The 13,989-nt window shown below is 45.3% G+C and overlaps 1 protein-coding gene across 2 annotated transcripts; it reads left to right on the plus strand.

The window, feature by feature from the left end:
• Positions 1-40: 40 nt before the first annotated feature.
• On the plus strand, positions 41-9,683 carry LOC119431014 (serine/threonine-protein phosphatase 4 regulatory subunit 2-A). Of its 2 annotated transcripts, none has more exons than XM_049657081.1 (8): positions 41-212; positions 451-532; positions 972-1,142; positions 1,648-1,782; positions 2,379-2,548; positions 3,598-4,002; positions 6,225-6,517; positions 8,324-9,683. In XM_049657081.1, exons 1-8 carry the CDS (start codon positions 173-175, stop codon positions 8,468-8,470), a joined length of 1,443 nt encoding a protein of 480 aa, XP_049513038.1. In that variant the 5' UTR covers positions 41-172; the 3' UTR covers positions 8,471-9,683. The 2 variants fall into 2 exon arrangements, with proteins under 2 accessions (XP_049513038.1, XP_037554411.1); XM_037698483.2 differs by having other exon boundaries at positions 42-212; positions 2,379-2,596.
• The last annotated feature ends 4,306 nt before the right edge of the window (positions 9,684-13,989 follow it).

Below are 13,989 nucleotides of genomic sequence, written 5' to 3' on the forward strand. Positions count from 1 at the left end.
ACCAGGGGCAGCAGCCGCCATGAAGTGACGTCACGACGACTGTGCGGCAGCCATATTTTTTGTTGTCGTCAGGAAGCTCCCAGCTGCCGGCGGTGTGTGTGCATGTGCGTGTGCTTCCCCGTGGACCTGGAAGCTTGCACTGTTGGGAAAAAACGGACCGATCTGCTGCAAAATGAACAGCAGCAAAGAGGCCCTTTTAGACGAGCTCACTGGTAAGTGTGCCGCGGCGGACCCCCGTTCGTAGTTGGCCCCGCTGTGACCGGAGGCTGTCATTTCCATGTTTGACGGGCTCACACTGGGCTTTGGTGTTTGGGCGTCGATGACCCACTGTGTTCTCATGCCGAGTTCATCGGCTGCGCCACACTCGCACTGGCCCGCGCCCGATGTCACTCAACTTTCCTGGTGGTCTTGTTCCTGTCATCCTAATCTCACGCCTCATTTGCTTGACAGATTTCGTGAGCCAAAAGCCCGCTGAAATTCCTTCGGTCCTCGACGAGTACCTGTGCCACATCGCGAAGACTGGCGACACTCTGTAAGTGCAGGCCTTTCACACTGGTTGGTCTTCAACGGTATCGAGTTATTTACGAGGGAATAGATATTGTGCCCGCAGTTCTCGCTGATTTCGTTTACATTGTGTTTCTACTCGCTGGCCTCTACCGGTGCTAGTGCAAACTGCACTGCCAGGGGTGGTAGCATTTGTAAAGTTAGTTTGCCTTGTTGTGAAGCAATAACTCGGTGTCATGTAATCGCAACTTCGCGCTCGAAGCGTTTTTTGAAATAACTCCAGCAACTGCCGGTTTGTTGGTTGGAGGTATTGTTTTGCTTGAGTTCATTATAACAGCCTGCGGTGCCAATGGCGATTATGAATGTTGCCTCTAGTTGTACTGGAGTTATGGGAGAAGTGGTTCGTTCCTCGCGCGCTATACAGCTGGCAGCGTGCATGTCACAGAGTCGCTGTGGTTTCCCCTCAGGTTCCCATGGCACAAGTTGAAGCCACTGCTATGTCGAAAGTTGGAACTTGTCATGAACGAATTCCACAAGGTTTCGCCTACAGACGACTTACCTGCCTTACCCAACGTGGAGGTGTTCAAGTACGATGAAATGAAAGAAAAGGTCCTGGAGGCCGTCAATTGCTTCAACAGGTAGGTAAACATTGAACGCTCCTGTTTGTGACACATGTGTCAGTTGCTACCAAAACCTTGTTCATTGTGATGCGGTAAGTACTGTGAATTTTGTATGTCCTTCAGTTGATATCTTTTGACACTTTTATTTGTTCTGCCATTCTTTACACTCTTTCCTGGAGATGGGAAATTGTCATCCACCCGATCTTAGCGTGAAGCTACGAAGCAAACCCGCACAGGTTTTTTAGAAAGCAAGCTTCGCAATTTACAAAAAAAAAAAAAGAAAGTCGTCCTGGTCCGAAAATTGAAACCAAGACCAAGGTCTCTCTGGGACAGTTGCTCTGTCTCCCAAGTCGCAGAGTAAGGCTGAATTAATTGACACTTGGTCGATGACAATTTTTCCTTTCGTGAATCTACCTCCACTTTGTAGACTTCCACAGAACTGATTTGCCATATTTTTTTCTGGATATGCATTCTGTTCAGTGTACTCTTTAATTTAATTATTTTTCCCCATGTTGTACTGCAGTGCACCATTCACCATCCAGCGGTTGTGCGAGCTTGTGGTTGATCCTAGGAAGCACTACAAGCGCACGGACAAGTTTATGCGTGGCCTTGAGAAGAATGTCCTGGTTGTGAGCACAATTGAACCAAAGTCTCTTGCGTAAGTTCACTTTTCGAAAGGCTTGCCACAAGCTAATATTCATTGCCAGCTATATTACCCCTGGGCAGTCATGACAGTACTCTCCAAGTTGAAGCATGAAGTTCAGGGAACGTTGGGAGTCTTTTGTATTAAGCCACAGAGAGAGCTTTAAGAACATCATTTAAGAGTTGTGGAATAATGCCGATGGAATGTGGAAAATGATCCCGCGCAGGCTTTGTGGTATCCTGATGTGAAATTTTAAGGCTAAGCTGTCTTCATTATATTTCTCTGTAGAGTGTTTTTCATTGCGTATAGAAATCACATGTTGCCTAAGCATATTTTACTTGAGATAGCACAGCTGGTTGGGATTGAAGGTGAACTGTAACAATGGTTCAAGAAAATACACATGCTGCCTGTGATTGTCATGCTTATTGCAAACACGGGTACTTTCTCTCTCTCTCTTTTTTTTTTTTTTAGTAATGTTAATACTAAATTGTCTTTACAGTTAGGTCACTCTTCAGCCGCAGCATCTTGCAACTCACATTCTGAGAAGCTTTTTTTCGATGTTGTAATGTCATAGTTAAAGCTTTTGTCTTTTTCTTCTTAACTATTTACAGTGCACTACAGCAAGCTAATGCTGCTGCAACGCCGATGGTCAACGGCATTCCTGGAGTGGAAGATGGTGGAATCAATGGCCATTTCGCTGACACCACGGAGGACTCACTCAATCGCATGGAAGGGGAAAATGGTCACTGTGAAGATGAGGGCATCTGTGCCGATGACCCCGGTACCAACGTTGAGGTTCCGTCTTCTGCTGCCGACGACGCAAGCTTGGGTGTGTGTGAGCTCTTTGCATGGCATTTGCGCTTTGTCTCAGCAGATTGACTGCACGCGGTGCTTCTAGTTTTGCTGTACTCCTAACTGAGGCATGGAAATGCCCTTTGCTTGTGTTATCTGATTCTTATTCTTGACTGCATCTTTTTCTCCAAGAAAATGGGTCGGAAGTTTCTCTGAGCTTAACAGTCTGATACAAAACCAATACCATGTTTGCGGCACACGCAACCACCAGCCGTCCAAGCCAGAGTCGTCAGAAGATGACAGAACAACTCCTTGCATCGATAGAATGCTGCTTTCATTACTAAAGGCTATAAGACGAAGTTATTACACGATAAGCTGGCGGCAACAGATCTACGTCACATGTGTTTGGCATTCCATAGAATTGCATGTGTCACAGGGCTAGCTGGCAAAGTGGTTGGTCCACTTCCTGTGAGCGATTGTTGTGGAGTCTTTTAAGAAAATGCGGACTATGAGACTAAGTTGACCGCACAGAGGATGTGATGTTTGCCATAGGTAGCGACAGAGGGCTGTCTAATGGTAGCAAAGATGCACATTAATTGTGAATAAATTTACATTTTGTTGTACTTCTTTTGTCACAAAAACTGGAGGCATTATACTTTTTTCATGTGACAAGTCGGGGGCACATTAATTTCTCACTTAGAACCTCACTCACTTAGAACCCAGAAAAAGTGGGGGCACATTAAAATTGGGTAAATGTGTATTCATTGTTATGTTGCACATTTTGTAACATAGTGATGTGCTGAACATGTGCCGTATCACTAGAGCGGCTGATAAATGTGTAGTTAGCTGTTACTTAGTCTTCACTACTAGCTTGAATCCTGGCAGCAGTAGACTAAGGAGAAAACGTTCAGTCTCTGTATTAATATGCTAGTTTTTATATTAGCAAGTGGCTCGGGAGTGTAGTAAAGGTATGTTGCGAAATCACACCAATGGAGTAGAATTATTAAAAAAAAACATCTTTTTTGTCTATCTGTTTAGCTGAAGCGCCGCAGCCAGTCACAGAAGAAGTAGTTGAAGAGCAAGAACTTGAGCCATCAGGCTCCGCCGAGCAGACCAACGCAGAGTCGTCAGAGTGCGAAAAGGAAGCAGATGCTGAACCTTCAGCTCCAGTTGAGCAAGCCGAAGCTGAGAAAGAAGCAGAGCCACAACCTGCAGAAGAAATCGCAGTGGATACACCAGTAGAAAGCATAGAGTCTGCACCATCCGCCAGCGACGAGGAGCCTGTTACACATAATGAAGAACCTGTGGAGGAAGCACCATCAGGAGCAAGTACGTGTGATAAAGGCGTTGCAACTGAGGAGGTTGCTGAAGCATCGAGCGAAAGTGGTGCTGCAGATGTATCTGGCACTCGGGAAGAGTCGTCATCTGATGATGCAGCGAAAGGTGAGTGTTTTTTTTTTTAACCCTAAAAACGGTCTTGCCTTTTTTTATTTATGGGTGCATTTTCATCAAACTTGCATTGCTTATGTATTTTGGCAAACTGATTTCAAATGGGCAATTGATTTTTCTGTGCAACAAGTTGTTTTTGAAATATTATAGTTATTATTATTTTTTTTTTTGCGGGGCTAGTTTTGGAGGTTAGCTCTGTGAAATACTGGTTGTATGAGGGAGACTGGCATATCGAAATGATGTGAGTGATCAGAGTTTGCAGTGCTACAAGAACGAATGCTGTAGACTGATTTGTGCCATAGTTATATCATGTCAAACTTTTTATAGTAAAGACATCCATAGCAACACCCAGGACAAATTGTTGCTTTTTGAAAATTTCTGTAATATTTGTTCATATTATAGGGCTACTGCACTCTCTAACTGTATCTTTCTGGCAGAAATATCATTATTGCAATAGGTTAAGTAGAACCAGAGCTATCACTCCATAATTGTGACACCTTCAGAAATGCTGGTTTGACAAAATATTTCACAATATGTTCATGGTGATTATGGCAAAAGCTAAATCAATCAAGGATGATTCTTGGATTCAACCAAGGAAAAATAAATACTTACACCAATCTGGAGCTAAGGAATGTGAGGTGGTGTTTGGGCCGATTTTCGGCTCCTAAGAGCAGTGTCTCCTCGTTTGGCCACCGATGCACAGCCCTGACCATGCCTGAGATAATTTGTGAAGGTTAAACTTCTGTAGACTGGTGGCACCATCTGCTAAATAGTTAGTTAAACCAACATATTATAGTAAGTTTTGTCTTTACGCTGCAGATAGCTTGACAAAACATCGGCTATCGGTGTTGCTTGTGTCTCTTGTTTTAGGACAGGACAGACCGGCATAAAAAGCCCGCACATTTTTTTAGCGATGCAGAAATTCTAGAAATTTGTTCGGCCAGAATCTTGGTTTGAGCTAGTTGATGGGGGTCATAAACAAGCTCATGGCGCAAACTAGATGAGGACAAGTAACACGACAGGACTGGCACAGCAGGACAGGACGTGGCGTTCATCCTGTCATTGTGTTCTTTGTCCTCGTCTAGTTTGCGCTGCACATTTTTTTTTATTCGAGTTATTTGAGAACTTCAGAAGATCTTGATGTTGATTGTAGGGTGTCATCAGGCGACAATGACGGAAGAGGTCACGTTTCCTCAAGAGCATGAATTATCATACTTAAAATCGTTAAGTATTATGAGTCCTAATTTTTGTTTGATTTCTCAAATAAAAAATTTGTAAAATGTTTTGGAACATATTGCCAACTAATAGTATTTGAATTGAAAGCCTGCTAATGTCTTAGGCAACAGGTCCTTCAGCATTTTCACATTGGCGTGTTTAGTTGCTGCAAAAACACCCATGTCCAATGCATTGGGGGCATGTTAAAGATCCCCTGGTGGTCAAAATTAATCTCGAGTCTCCCACTACGGGGTGCCTAATAATGAAATTGTGGTTTTGGCACGTGAAGCCCCAGAATTCAATTTTTAGTTGCCCCACAGTTGACAGACAGCCGGCTCACACTTTCTGTTGGTAACTGTTGATGCTGGAAAGGTATTCATACTCTGAAGTTTTGTGTGCCACCCTGTTCCAGTTGTGTTCTAGTCACATTAAGCACAAGAATTGCACACTGTGCACGTATGTTTCACCACAGTAAATGCCAACTGCAACAAAATTTCACTTTGGCTGAATTGGTTATGAACGAGTGTATACTACTTTTGAACCTGTTTTGGCAAAGTTGCAGGGCTGATAAATGTCAAAATTTGTTTAAATAGTGTCTAAACAAGACGATGGGCGTGCACCTTATGGTTAGCAGATAAGACACAAAATTCAGACTATGGCCTCAGAGATTTTCAGCACGCCATGGGCACCACCTGTTCTGAGGTCACGCGCAGTCCCTGTGCTTGTTCTCAACGTTTTGAGTTGTTTGTTATTACCTGCTAGTAGTAATAGCTTTCTTTTCTTTTTTTTTACTGGCATCAAAAAAAAAGTATTTTGGCTATCTTTTTATGACATGTCCACTCTTATTTCAAACGTGGAATTTCGCTTGGAGGCTGCTTTATATCTGCACTGCCAAGCTTTTTACACAGCCGAACTTTTTGTTGCATTCGGCCATTTAAATTTGTCGCATTATGTATTTTACTCCGAATCAATTAGTAAATGCACTGTTTCTTGATTCGCAGAGCCATCCGTCTCGGCAGAGGACCACTCGGAAGCTGACGCCCTGCCAGTTGATGCTTCTGAGCCGAAACCGGCAGAAACTTTGGCTGTGGTTAAGGAAGGCTCGTTGGAAGCGGACTGCTGTGACTCCAGCATTTCTGAAATGCCAGAAAGCGAGGAAGAACTGAAGGAGCCCCCACTGAAGAAGTTTCATCCTGAACCTGAAACGCACATAGAAGAACAGGGAACGGAGGAGCAGGAACAGCCATCTTCGACATCGGCGTCAATGGATGATAGCGTTGAAGAGGAAGCTATGGTGAGCAGAAGGCTTTGTAACATATTACCCGATGCTGTTCATACAAGTTAATGCGCGAGATGAACCATCCTAAAATCATCTATTTTTATCCCTTGGAGGTGGTGGAGAAAGCCAAAGAATTTTGGGAATGATGGCCCATCTGTAGTGCGGTGGCTGAAGTACAAATTTTGTCAAAAGTACACAGCCCATGCTGTACGTGTAAACAAGTTCCAATAAATGCTGTGGCCTCGATGTGGTACTCCTTGGCGTAGATGAAACCTTGCCATCTTTGAATGAACTACCAGCCAAGTGTTTTCTTTGGGGAAGCACTGGGCCTCTAGCCACCACGTAATCAAGATTCTGATCTGATCACTTTAATCAATTGTGGTGTGGTGTCCCCAAGTCAGGCTAGAGCCACAACTCATCCCACACGTTATACGCATACCAAAGTCATCATTGAGGAAATGGTGCAGAAATGATGAATTAGCATTCTTATTATATTTTGTTGTGCTCATTTTTGCATTACACCTCCCTTTACACTTGCTGTGCAACAAAGCATCGGCATTGCACCATACAAGAAAGGGACACTTTGCATTACTAGCTACTGACAGCACCGCTTTCCTCGCACCAGCATTTCCTGTTGTGCTCAATTGCAAAATGAAGGAGGCTGGAAGAGCCACCAACTGGTCAACAACCAATAATACTCATTCATGAGAGCGACTCTCCCATCGTACAACTGGTCACCTTCGAGTGCTCTTGCAGCACCCTTTACATTCTGCTGGCCAAAATTGTTCTTTTGGAACATATTCATCTGATAACATTCAGAGCACTTGAAGGTGCTCTCACCTTGAACCTGGGAGTGTGACCAAGGTCCAACATGGTTCCAATCACATGGCTGCTGCAGCTTCCATCGTTGGTGCGGTGTGTGTCTTCCAGCGGTGTGTGCCTGCCATGCTTACAACAGCAGCAGCGCCGACATTTCCACTTGTGGCCTCCATTTGCTCTAACTAGCAGCTGGAGCTAGCAACCGAACGTCCATCTTAAACAGGCTCTTTCTGGCTGTTATATTGAGTGGGCTCCGCATCAGTGCAACCCAACTCAAGGGTGCCGTTGGAGTCACATTAATGTACTACCAATGCGAGGAACACGAGAGTCCAGTATTTGTGTTCCCACAGGTTGCTACATTCCACTTATGCATGTTAACTTTTGTTATTATTATTATTATTATTATTTGACATACATACACAGGAAAGAGAAAGCGAGGAGCAAGGCTGGCAACTGCCACCAGAAGGGGCACAACGCCTGCCTACTCTTCGGAAAGGACGAGAGAAACATAGAAAGGAAAGATAGGAAGGAGGAAAGGAAGAGCGAGATGACAAATCTCAAAGAATAAACTAAAACATACAGTAGGGCCTGTCCCTGCAGGTCAAGCTACTAAAGAATGTAAAAGAAATAGGTGCTGGGTTACAAATGTGCCCCTAAGTTCGTTGCTTCTAGAAAAGTAAGAAGAGCGTGATGAGCCTAATCACGTCGAGACGCACAACCACTGAGGTATAAACAGTCGTCTAGTGTCGTACACCGCAGGCCAAGGAGATGATAGTCCCTCACTAGCGATATGCGTTGCGCAATGAAAGCGGGACACTTCAATATCAGGTGCTGAAGTGTCTCGCAGCCCCCCCCCCCCCGCAAGACGTACACGATGGACTGGTCACACGTCCTTGTCTGTATAAACGTTCGTGCACGTTCACACAGCCAACCTTTTGTTAACCACTTAGCATTCCAACATGTGTTTAATTAAAGTGTTTGCATTGTGCTCAACTTGCGCAGGAGAGTTCAAAGGCAGACGCGTCACCTACAGAAGATGGTCAGACAGAGGCCATGGACACGACTGCTGACAGCACTGCCCAGAAGGACCCGCCAGCCGAGGAGATGAAGGCAGTGAGTCCTGACGAGTCTGCTATGGAACAGGACTGAACCTGCTGTGGACAGTGCCGGCTACTGTGCTTACCTTCTCTCACCTTGTACTTCAGCCATTTCTCCACCCCCACCCTCCCCTCCCCCTTTTCCAAACAATTCAAGGGCATGAATTGATCTCGATTTTTCGCACAACTGAAAAAAAAAATGTTGTGGCTGGTCTATCTTTTTTTTTTTTTTTGGTCCTGCAACACAGCAAGACTCTCACTTCTTTCATCAAGAAATGAGTAACAAAGTTTCAAGCAGCAGCTAAGTTTTCCACAATGACAGCACTGGTTGCTAGCAAACACCAATACGAGAGGTACTGTGCAGCCTGTTCGCAAATGGTACCAACTTCACTGGCAGTAGTCTTGTGCCAGTTTTGTTGAATGGTGTTTCCCCCACCCGAGAGTCTGAAGTCACATGATTGTCCTGCAGGAGGTCATGTCGATGACTTTAGAATCTCGTAATACACACAGGTAAAATGCCAGCAGTGCGTGTGTGGCGAGTTTTGCAAAGATAGTAGGGTTACACCTGTACATCCTTTTGTCAAATCACCACCACTGAACAGCCTGATGACTACGCATTCGGCGAATACAGATGATTAATGTAAAGTTTGATTGTATCACACCAGTGGCATCACGAGATCAGAACTAGTGGCTGCACCCGCCTGTAATTGCGATTAGTGTTGCCAACAGTAACTGGTGTTGCATTAATGATTTTAATGCTGCAGTAACCTGGCATCAATTTGCATACTAGCACCGAACCTGGAATGCGTTTCAAATGATTGCCACATTGCATAAGGCAGTTCAAAGTACTATAACCATGCTTCCCTGAAGTTTTGAAATTTGTTTGAGAGGTCATGAAAATTATTGCACCTTGTATATCAAAAGACCTACCGTACATGTGACCTCTTACTGCTTTTGCTGTTGCCCGGTGTAAGTAGATAACAGACAAGTTTCATCAGTTCTGACAGTACTGTCTATAGTGTCCCCTGCAGCCTATTTAGTTGCCATGGCTGCTACTTTGTTGATCCTTCTGTCCAGCTTAAGTCATCACCTGTACTTTCTGCAAGTTTCTGGGACAAACTGTGGCATATTTGATGTAACAGGCGCGAAGTAGAGTACTTGTTTCATTAGCACAAGGCAGCAATGTGTTGGGAACGCATCTGCTCACAAGTGTATGCATTGAGCAGCTCATCTTCATTTTTAAATAAATTTTCTGTTCATGCTTCTTTCTATCTCAAACTTGAATTATGATCAAAAAAAGAAAACTGATTGCCAAGCCAGATTTCTCTGTTTGATGAAATTTACCGGTACCCTCATTCTCTGCAATTGTAGATTGTTCGTGGAACAAGGTATAGAGGAATTAAGGAGTCGCTATTCAACTGCGTTACCAAGAAGGACATTCCTAAACATATAAAAAAAAAAAAGGCATCAGTAAGACAGCAGTTGATGCATTATAATACGATGTACACACCATTACACCTTGTGCCACCTGTATGATTACAGAAAGCTTCATCCACAGCCTTTGCCTAGTAATGCTGTGCGGAGACGTCGCAACAGGCACGAGCAGTCTTATGCAAATTTGGAACTCGGAAGCTTGCAGCCCAATTGACAGTTTCGTAGGCTACAATCACAGAGAAAGAAGTATTCTAGGAGGGGAATCTGTCTGGCTGAGACAGCGCAGGTGGCGCATGCATTTTGCGAGTAGGAAATACAGTTTTCGTCGCAACACGACAGATGACGCTGCAGGCGCATTCCCATTGTTTACATGCTCTTCTGTAGGGCCAACGCGCAAAAATCGGTATCTAAAACCCGACGTCTATGACGTGTTTCCGGCTCTCAAGATCGCTTCCGTCGCATTCAACCAGCAAAACCATAATCTTTAAGATTCGCATTTAAAATACAGAGGGTGCCACCCTATGGAGCATGAATTTGAACACCACCTATTGTGATATCGTCCCATATTCGTAAATTTTCCCAGCTCTCAATCAATCTAATGTCAAGAAACATAAGCGACGGACATTTTGGCAGCATTAATTGCCGAGTACGGCTCAAATTGCATGCCGTGCTGACCCTAAAACGAGCTACCAACAGTATCCCTGAGCAGATTACTTCTGCCAGCTCCACGAATTCACTCACTCACATGCGATGTGAATTCGTGGGAGGCAACGCTCAAATTAGTTCGGGCACGATGTGCACCGACAAGCCAACTTGTGGTTTTCTTAGCTGTTTGCAGGCTGTCTCTGTCATTCTCGCGGGCTTCTTTCTGCATTGTGCCGGTTTCTCAGACATGCGCAGACGCTCTTTGCATTGCTACAAAGGCGAGCACTTCCCAAAATCTGCAATATTTGAGGATGGGGCGGAAATATGTTGTGCTGAACTGCAGCAGTGGCTACGCATCCAAGGAAAAGGTAAAAGTCCGTGCTCATGCCATTCCAAGGAAACATCGAGAGCTAACGCCCCTAACATTTTGCGACTAAGTTTGCGAGACGCACATCTCTATTACAGCAAACTAAAGGGAGAGGCCTTCGTCCTGCAGTGGATATAAATATAGGCTTATGATGGTGATGAAAGGGCGAAGTCTTTCTAGACAAGCCGAAATGGCCTGTTTTGTTGCCAGACACCATGCCTTCCATATTTCCGCACTGTCCCGGCTACTTGTCTTCCATTCGCCAAAATTAAAAAAAGCAAACCACTTGAATGTGACATGAAATACATGAAGCATGCTAAGCCTGCTTCTGCGGGTCAAGTGTCCGCAGTGTGTTGTTTGTGTCGCTGCTTGGAAATTTGGGGAAGTAAGCGCCGGTATCAGAAACGAGCGCATCCATTCACGCGTAGAAGCGGGGGATGGTCCCGGATGCGAAGCCGGATGGCCTTCAAGCAGCGAGCGCGCCGCGCGCCACCTCCCGTTCTCCACGAGCTGACTTGAATGACGGAGGGCGCGTCAGCGCCGTGCCCTCTTAAGTGCCCTTCGCCGTGACGATTGAGTTTATCGGGACGCCTGACAGCACTGTTTCGCCTCCTGAAAAAATGCTTGCTCCATGGGCTCGCCGCATACATCACTCACCAGGCTAATTCACGTGCTGGTGCCGATTCACGCCATAATTAAACAGGTATGCGTAGATTTGGCTTACGCGGGGGGAAAAAAGAGAGAGAGAAAAAAAAAAGGTAAGAGACAATGTCCGCGCAGCCAGGTTAAATCACTTTTCCGGAAAGTGCCGATTCGGCGCGTACATCACTACCCATGCTAATACACTTGCTGACGCCAATTCACGCCATGGATAAACTAATAGGCGCAGATTGGCTTTCGCGGGAAAAAAAGGTAAGCCTAGTTACAATGTCGGCGCCACCATGTCAAATCACTTCTCTGGAAAGCGCCGATTCGGCGCATACATCAATGCCCATGCTAATGCATGTGCTGACGCCGATTCACGTCATGGATAAACGGATATGCGCAGTTTGACTATTACAGCGAAGCTGTAAATGGCTAGGATCTGGCGGATCGACTCCGGCGACATTGACCAACAATGTGGGCCGATCCTGGTGATTGTGCAGAAAGGGTCCAAGTGCAATGCCACATACCCTTGTGGACTACGGGTGATGGGCTCCGGGACCTGTAACGCGCCCTTGAACTACACGGATATATGTCGGTTTATGTGTAAAGTGCCTTAGCACAGGTGTCCAAACCGGATGATGGATGGCCCATTGTTACACCCCTCGCCACTGCTGATGCATCTTTCACAAGTGTCGCGATACTCGACGGCGGCACTTCCCACCAATCGTTGTGCCCCTTTGTCTCGTGACGTAGATATCGCGCTAGCGCTGTTGTCAGTACTCAGTAGTTTCCATTTGCACTCGCTATGGGACGTACGCGTGTCGTTCGCTCGGAGGAAGAGCGGGAATTCAAGGATGCGCCAACGCGCACAGAAGCGCGAAGGGGCGCGAAAACGTGAAGCCGCTCGCGCCAGCTTCTCTGGGCTTCCGTCTTACCAGGGTGGAAGGGCGGTGGACTGTTTGCGAAAAATAGGCATGCCTGTAACATTATACACGGCCCAGTCAGGTGCAATTACTTCTCTGGAAAGCGCTGGTTCGGCGCAAAGCTCACTCCCGGCCCCTGCTAATGCAAGTACGTTATACTGACGCCTACTTACGCGGTGAATACACGGATATGCGCAGATTGTTTTGTTTTTTTTTTCCCCCGAAAACAAGGTAAGCCTGTTATAGCCAATTATACAATATGCCGGTCCAGTGAGGTCCTATCACTTGTCACAAAAGAGGGAAAGCCTAGCTAGCTGTTAAATGTCGGCGCAGCTATGTCCAACCACTTCTCTAAAAAGCGCGTGCGATAGCGTCAACGGTTTGGAGATGAGGAATTACATTTTTCGTCGCAGTCCTTTTCTCTCCTATCTCCTTTTTCTCCCACACTCCCCACCCCGTTGGCGCTGAGCCGTGCTCTCTCAAGGGCTGCAGAAGATAGCGCTAACCCTTCCGTTCTCAAACGAACCACTTCGTATATATATATAGCTACAAAGGCGAGTACTTTCCCAAATCCGTGTCATTAATTGAGGATGGGGCAGAAATCGTATGTCGTGCTGAACAGCATCGTGCAAGAGAGGCGATAGCTTTTCCTTGCGAAATACGTAAGCGCAGGGCGGGCCTCATATCCCGCTTGATGATGATGATGATGAGTTGTTGGCATGGCATCCCCTTTGAAGCGGGGAGGTTTCCTTCCTCCATGCGGGGAGGTGACAAATGTGACACTAGCCTGTTTGATTTAATCAGGTTTACTATACATGCCTTTTTTTTTAATTCTGGCATTTTGCATACATATCCTTAATCGTTTTTAATCTTACTCAAAACTTGTATATCTACCTTCTACAGCTACGTATGCCTGTAACGGATCCGGTCGTATATCCAATCTCTTCTCTGCATTTTTTGACCCAAACACTGCAGCGCTCTTGCCGGCGAAGGAAGGAAGCGCGAACAGAGTCGTAGTTTCTCTTTGCAATAGACACATGGCGCCGTTGAGAAGCATTATAGCTAAGGTCTGTATATAGATAAAAAAAAAGTTACCATTGCTTTATTTAGGGATCGACCTTAGCTTTAGCTAAGCCCCCTTTAGCTCGGGCCGGGGCTCCTATATATCTAAGTTCACGGGAAATGAGAAATCATTTTTCTCGGCAACCACGTACTTCAGCAAATTTGATGGTTTGTTGCATTGGAAAGAAAAAGTAAAAATCTAGTGACTGTGGCAAGCGAATTTTTTACTGTGCCCGTCGACATTTTTAGTAAGAAGTGTTAAACATCTTAAACTTTCAGAAAGCGAAACTATACAAAGCTCGCAACGAACTCCGCAGTACAAGATGATATACCAATTCTGAAAATTGCATCTACTAGCACATATAAAGCGGACAAAATTGATGCATTACATGTCAGTGCTCTAAAGTACACCCCTACTATGCATGCAAGCAGGACTTTTGCAAAATCCTTGTGAACATTGGATGTTCTAACGGATGCAGTTTACATAAGTGCTAT

This window comes from Dermacentor silvarum, chromosome 10, assembly GCF_013339745.2.
Source record: "Dermacentor silvarum isolate Dsil-2018 chromosome 10, BIME_Dsil_1.4, whole genome shotgun sequence".
Taxonomy (NCBI): Eukaryota; Metazoa; Arthropoda; class Arachnida; order Ixodida; family Ixodidae; genus Dermacentor; species Dermacentor silvarum.

Excerpts from the sequence above, each read along its gene's own strand:
- LOC119431014 (XM_037698483.2), top strand. The coding sequence starts at position 173 with ATGAACAGCAGCAAAGAGGCCCTTTTAGACGAGCTCACTG. Across the intron at positions 1,143-1,647 it reads GCCGTCAATTGCTTCAACAG|TGCACCATTCACCATCCAGC; the intron begins GTAGGTAAACAT and ends GTTGTACTGCAG. Across the intron at positions 2,597-3,597 it reads TGCCGACGACGCAAGCTTGG|CTGAAGCGCCGCAGCCAGTC; the intron begins GTGTGTGTGAGC and ends CTATCTGTTTAG.